The sequence below is a fragment of the Protopterus annectens genome, chromosome 9.part0 (assembly GCF_019279795.1).
Source record: "Protopterus annectens isolate FY-2018-M chromosome 9.part0, PAN1.0, whole genome shotgun sequence".
Lineage (NCBI taxonomy): Eukaryota > Metazoa > Chordata > Ceratodontiformes > Protopteridae > Protopterus > Protopterus annectens.
In genome coordinates this window covers 270,851,430-270,857,429 of record NC_056743.1, presented here as the reverse complement: position 1 = coordinate 270,857,429, position 6,000 = coordinate 270,851,430, and the positions used below count along the sequence as shown (strand labels likewise).

At 37.8% G+C, this 6,000-nt stretch overlaps 1 protein-coding gene across 1 annotated transcript in view; it reads left to right on the top strand.

The window, feature by feature from the left end:
• The first annotated feature begins 1,121 nt into the window (after positions 1-1,121).
• The window catches only part of PEX16 (peroxisomal biogenesis factor 16), a 599,892-nt gene continuing 595,013 nt past the window's right edge, over positions 1,122-6,000 (top strand). Inside the window, exon 1 of the mRNA XM_044082857.1 lies at positions 1,122-1,338. Within this exon, the coding sequence (XP_043938792.1) occupies positions 1,209-1,338 (130 nt within the window). The 5' untranslated portion in view covers positions 1,122-1,208. The remainder of the gene's footprint in view (positions 1,339-6,000) is intronic.

Here is a 6,000-nt window from a genome sequence, read left to right as displayed (position 1 = left end):
TTGGACAGTTTGGAGACAAAGCAAGAGAGACAAGATTGCGTTGGTTTGGACATGTGCTGAGGAGGGATGATGGGTATATTGGGAAAAAAATGCTAAGGATGGAGCTGCCAGGTAAGAGGAATAGAGGAAGACCTAAGATAAGGTTTATGGACGTGGTGAGAGAGGACATGCAGGCGGTTGGTGTGACAAAGCAAGCTGCAGAGGATAGGAAGAAACGGAAAGAGATGATCAGCTGTGGCGACCCCTAACGGGAAAAGCCGAAAGAGAATGATGATATTGCCTATGTCACAAGTGATGATTCAATAAAGGTGTTTAAAATTAGTTTTGTCCCTCTTAATCCCTCCTAAAACTCATAACCTTTGGATAAAAGGTGGTAAATTACGACAATACCTAGACTTGTAGACTTATTTTACTTCAGAAAATAGATATTCTCATTCTATTATTCTGTCAGTGTCTCAAGTTAATAATACTAATACGTTAAAAGTGTCCCTGATTGTCCCGAATTATTTCCGGGTTTGTTCCCGACTCCTTGAGACCTATGTCTTACTAAACCTGTGTGCCAAGAGGTGGTGAGTACCCAAAAATAACCCACCTAGCAGTACTGTTCTTTTTGCTGTGAAATATACAGATTAGGAATATGAACACTTAAACGAGGGCTTAAAACATTTTTTATACTACACTTTAATGTGACTATTCCGATCTAAATGCGACAGTTGATATAAGCAAATACTTTCCCGGTTGTAATCGTAACTGTCCTAGCACATACAATCATTTATTTTACAAGGCAGAAAACATAACACTGTGTTTTTCATCTCAGTAAGTCTTAACATCTGTATCGCAATTATCCTTTCTAATAACAAAGGGCTTGATTTAATATTGGGAAAATGCTTGAAAACCGACTGTACACAGAACGTGTGAACTGGGAGACAGTATTTGGTGGCGTACAAAGCAACGTATCCAGTCAGTCAAACAGCAAAATTTATATCCCTAATTTCTGATACTAAATATAGTTCACAAGCCAACAGGATATGCAATCATGTAACAAAACTTATTTTACACGAAAATGGGATTAGTTAAATCGTTGACCGGAAGTTAGTGTGTTGCGTAGAGCTTTGCAGGAAGTTTTTCTATGATGTTTGGAAAGGCGGAAGTATTGCTGTTGCAGGTTACATCCTTGTTTGTATGCTCCTGTTCAGTGAGGGATCAGCATGTCAGCTGAGGTGTGCAGGGAGAAGTTAATGCTACTTTGTCGCCGTTATCAGGATTATGTGACACGGAACCCTTCTGCGGCAGCTCATTTAGAAAGCAGTGTCCGCACCTTATCATACCTGATTGCAGGTACGGTCTGTGACCTCTTCTTATCGTGTAATGTGGATGGGATGCTTTGTAACTGGGAGGTATACTTTTGGGAAGGGATATATGATCATATTGCTTTGTAGGTGGTAGCAACAGACCTTTTCATTTGCTCGTTGGAGGTGCATTTACTTGTTATTAACCAGAAATAATGCTCAGGCGTTGTTTTTGTGTTTTGCCATTGATCATGAATGACTTAAATTTATGTGCTAGTTTTGCACCTGCTGATTACCAAAAGTAGTGTCTCTCCTTTGCCAGGGTTTGAGTTAGCTACTGTCACTTAAGTCGCTGTTTGAGTCTCTTCACTTAATTAGATTTACCAAAGTTAATACACGATTTAAAAATGTTCTTTCATTTTGCAAGACTCCTACCCCTTACGACATTGTCTGTCTCCACATTTGTTTGTGGTTTGCATTAAATGTGAACACTTAATCAAATAATTTACTTTCACGTTGCCCGTTTAGGGGGTAATGTGCATAGTTTGTACTGTTCTTTATTACAGATAACTTTGAAAGAGTTCTTGACTGATGGTGAATTATACATGTAACCCACACGATTTCCATGTATTAAGAAAATGGTTTCAGACATCAGTTTACATAAAATTTCTGGGTAATGACAATTGAAAACGTCCCTAGCTTGGTTTGACATGGTCATGGCATGTATTGAAATAGAATGAATGACACACCCCTTCCTGTGTACACAAGGAAACCTACGTATTTATTTTATTTGAAACCTGCTGACAACTGTTGTTCTTTAACAGCATACAAGGGTGCCTTCAAAATATAATCCTGTTACTTAGTTCTCTTCAGACTAATAATTGAGTACAGTGCTACTTGTTGGTATATACCTTGCTAAGCATTTGCAACAACTCGAATACCCCCAGTGGTTCCTCACTGAAAGAATGAAGGTATAAACCACTTGGAATGCACAGACCACTTCAAAACCCAATTCTATGCTCAAGTTTCCTGCAGATTGCTGAGAAGTGATTTATGTCTGTCATGAAGGCAGCATCTGAACCTGTTACTGATGGGCTTGCTTCACACCCATAAGTCTAACAGCATTAAAACACCTGTTTGAAAGACCATAACCTAGGTTGTAACATAAATCGAACATGCTAGAAGGACAGGTATGTGTCTGTGAGACTACTCCTACCATGGAACAGATTTCCCATCCCTGTAAAGCAGAGTTCATTCTTGACCCTGTTCAGACACAAACTTGAGCAATGGCTGGAGAATCACATATTTACTCCTGGACTGGCACCTTTTCTGTTATTAGACAGAGGTAGCTTGTAACTGCTTTGCCACCTTAACACAGCTGTTTGGCCCAGGTAACGTATTCTGTCATGGGAAAATATAGTCAGCCTAAACTCATTTGCCCTTGGTTAATGTATCCATTCCATTCACAAATGGAAAAAAAATAGAGTAAAAAGGTCTCCTGAGGCCATTAGCCTAGTAATTGCAAATTAACCTATGTAGAAACTTACACAAGAGTGCTGTGTGGCATATAAAAGGGCTGTCTATTTTATGAAAAGTATTACTGTATTGTAATACATTTATGTACTACACCTGTATCAAGGGGACTACTACTCTAGACCCCCTGTCATTGCAAATTACTAGAAAAGAGCAATTTGTGAAGACAGTAAGAGAATTCTGGGGTAGCAGTTCCCCTTATATGTGCACAGAGAAGCAGGCATATATAGGCAAAGCTGTGATCCTCAAAGAAAAGTTTTGTTAGTGTAAAGAATGTGTTTTACTTACTTATGAAAATGTATTTTCTTTATGTAGATTCATGGCTAATGTTGCCCTGTTTTTGGCTTGATTGCTAGAAGATTTGTTGTTGTTGTTGTGTCCATTTTATAGGTTAATTGACAGTGTTTGATTTACTGTTTTTTTTACCTCATTTCATGTATTGTATTTAGTATTTATAATCCAAAAAAGAGTGAAAGGCACCAAACCAAACTAGTAAATAGAAAATAGGTACCAATCCACGATGAAACAATAAAGCCACAGATCAAAATACCACCAAGTCTAGGAGGAAACCTTTTAGCAGCTTTCGTCAAAAGATAAGGTCGACTGAGCGCCTCACAGACAGCCATCCTGAAACCTCAAGTGGGCAGACCCCTGCTGTCAACATTGCCACTTGAGGAAATGGAGAGACAAGATAACTGAGAATTAAAATATTAGGAAGTTGATCAGTACACAACTGAGGACCCTGTGCAGCAGTAAGAGGAATCATCTACCCGAGGGACCCTCTGCAACATTAAGAGGAACTAGCAAAGGTTAAAAAAAGCACTACAAGGGAGAAGTCAGTATTTCACTGCTTGTTTGGCACCCCCATGTGGGGTATTTGCCTGCCACACCCTTCCTGTTTATGTATACTAAGTCCAGGATTGCACAACCTCAGAGAAGATTAAAAATCCTGAAATGTTTGACTCACTCCTGGCACACTGATACCAACTGCACTGGCAGTGACTCCCAGTCGAGAGCAGAAGGACTGATGAGTTGCAGCTCAGGGAGGCATGCCTGACAGGTCTAAGCCTTGTCAAGTCTGCACCTGCCCAAAGCCCACATCTGAAGAAGTGTTGGAAACGAAAACGCAAACTGTGGATACATTTATGTGCTTGTTTTATTCATGCGAGTTTGCAGTGCCTATTGTGTTCATTAAAGTACCTTACCCACATTATGATTGGTGGCTTTATTGTTTCATCGTGGATTGGTATTTAGTATTTAAATAAATATGTTTAGCATGTATCACTGCCACTGGCATAGTTCCTTGGACTTGAGGCTGGAATTGGGTTGGATTTATTAGTGTTCATCTTGTAAGATGGAATTGGGTTGGATTTACTAGTGTTCATCTTGCAAGATATCTGTTAAGTAGTAACAGTTATAGTAACTTCCTGATATTGAACTAGAGCAGATTTGCTAAGGTTCCTTATTCACTGTCTTTACACCCTTTCCCATAACATGAACACTAAACAGTGTTCTAACAAGACTCCAAATACTGAAAAAGTAAGCTATGTCTAAAAATCATCATTATAGAGTAAAACTAAAAAAAAAATATTGACTTAGCTGTTGAGCAACATTTTGTAAAAACAGGCGCTTCCCTGGTGTTGTGGGTACTGAAGAAATGAGACATATTTGGTAATTAAGTAAAATCGCGTTCCAATAAAGCCTTGGTTACACAGCTCGAGGTATTCTAGTAAAAAGGAGAATAACAGTGTACAAAGTAGAGCAGTATGTAGTATACCAGAAAACACAGTGAGATAATTGGAATACAGCTGGTTGTAAAGCCAGTATTCATTAAAACCCAGAAGTGCAGCAAATTTCCTTCTCTCACAAGATCATCCACTGAGTAATGTTTTAAGATGGCCCCAAATACTGACAAAGTAAGTTGTGTTTCCAAAATCTTACAACTCCTCAACTTTTCCTTTGGATTCCCTTTCCACACCAGAAACATCCAACACAGAGTAGTTTCTTTGTTAGATTCTGTGTGATGTGCACAAAAGCCTTTGTTTCCTTTAATTGTAACTCTTTCCTGTTTTGAGCTACAGTGTTTTCTGCTGTATCAATTTTGAAGAGCACACAACTCAATGACATACTCTGGACTTGGCAACAGTCTGCTTATTTCATCAGCAGTCCCCGTCGCTGCATCTTGACCTAGTCTCTGCTAATTTAATGCACTTTTACCGTTTTTACAAGTATTGTTACTTTTTTTATTTCTTTTGTTTTCCATCTTGTTATTACAATGTATTTCAGCTCACAAAATATACCACATTTTCATATCAGGCTTTAATAGCACATTGTCCTTTTGTCTGTCAGCTTATGCAGTACAAATTCTTTACTTAGAACTTCACAGTTTGATTTCAGTTTTTATGTGTTGGTTTTGTACTAAGACCTTATAACCTAATTTAGTTTTGATTTTATTATCGGGTTGCAAAGTGTACACTTTACAGACATTTTTGAGACAGACTTGTGAACTAAATACTTATTTTTTTCATGTATAGATTTCTTTTACATGGATGCACTGCCACATACCAGAGGGGAAAAAAGACTTTTCAGCCACTGTTGATTAACAGCAGTGTTTGCGCCGTTCTTTACTCTTTGTTATTACAGCTTCCAATATAACCAACATTACTTTCTGCCTGCTTTTATGAATGCCAGCATAATCATAGTCTTGTAATAGTATAAACACCACTGGTAAGATTTTGCAAATTCTTTAGGGCTGATGCAGACTTTATGCTGCCTTGATTTTCCCCAATATTTTATGTCAATTATAGGTTCACATTTTAAGCATGCTACTTTTTCATATTTTGTGTGTATTAAACTTCAGCATCTTTATTGAATTATCACATAAATACATTAATAGAAAATAAAATAAACCACAGTGACATTTCCATCATTTCCAAGAAGTTTATATATACTTTTTAACAATTTTCATTCACTCCTAACATTACATAAATTGCTTAACTCTTGCCTTCCTTAAACATCACTCCTCTTCCTGAGTGTTGTTCTGTATGTATTGTTCTCAGAGTTTTTATGTGATTTAATCCATCCCTTTTATAAAGATCCCACCTCCAGGCCTTTTATCCCCAGTACAATATTCAACAATCCAGTTGCATTTGATTTAGATTTTGATTTCCATTTTCTA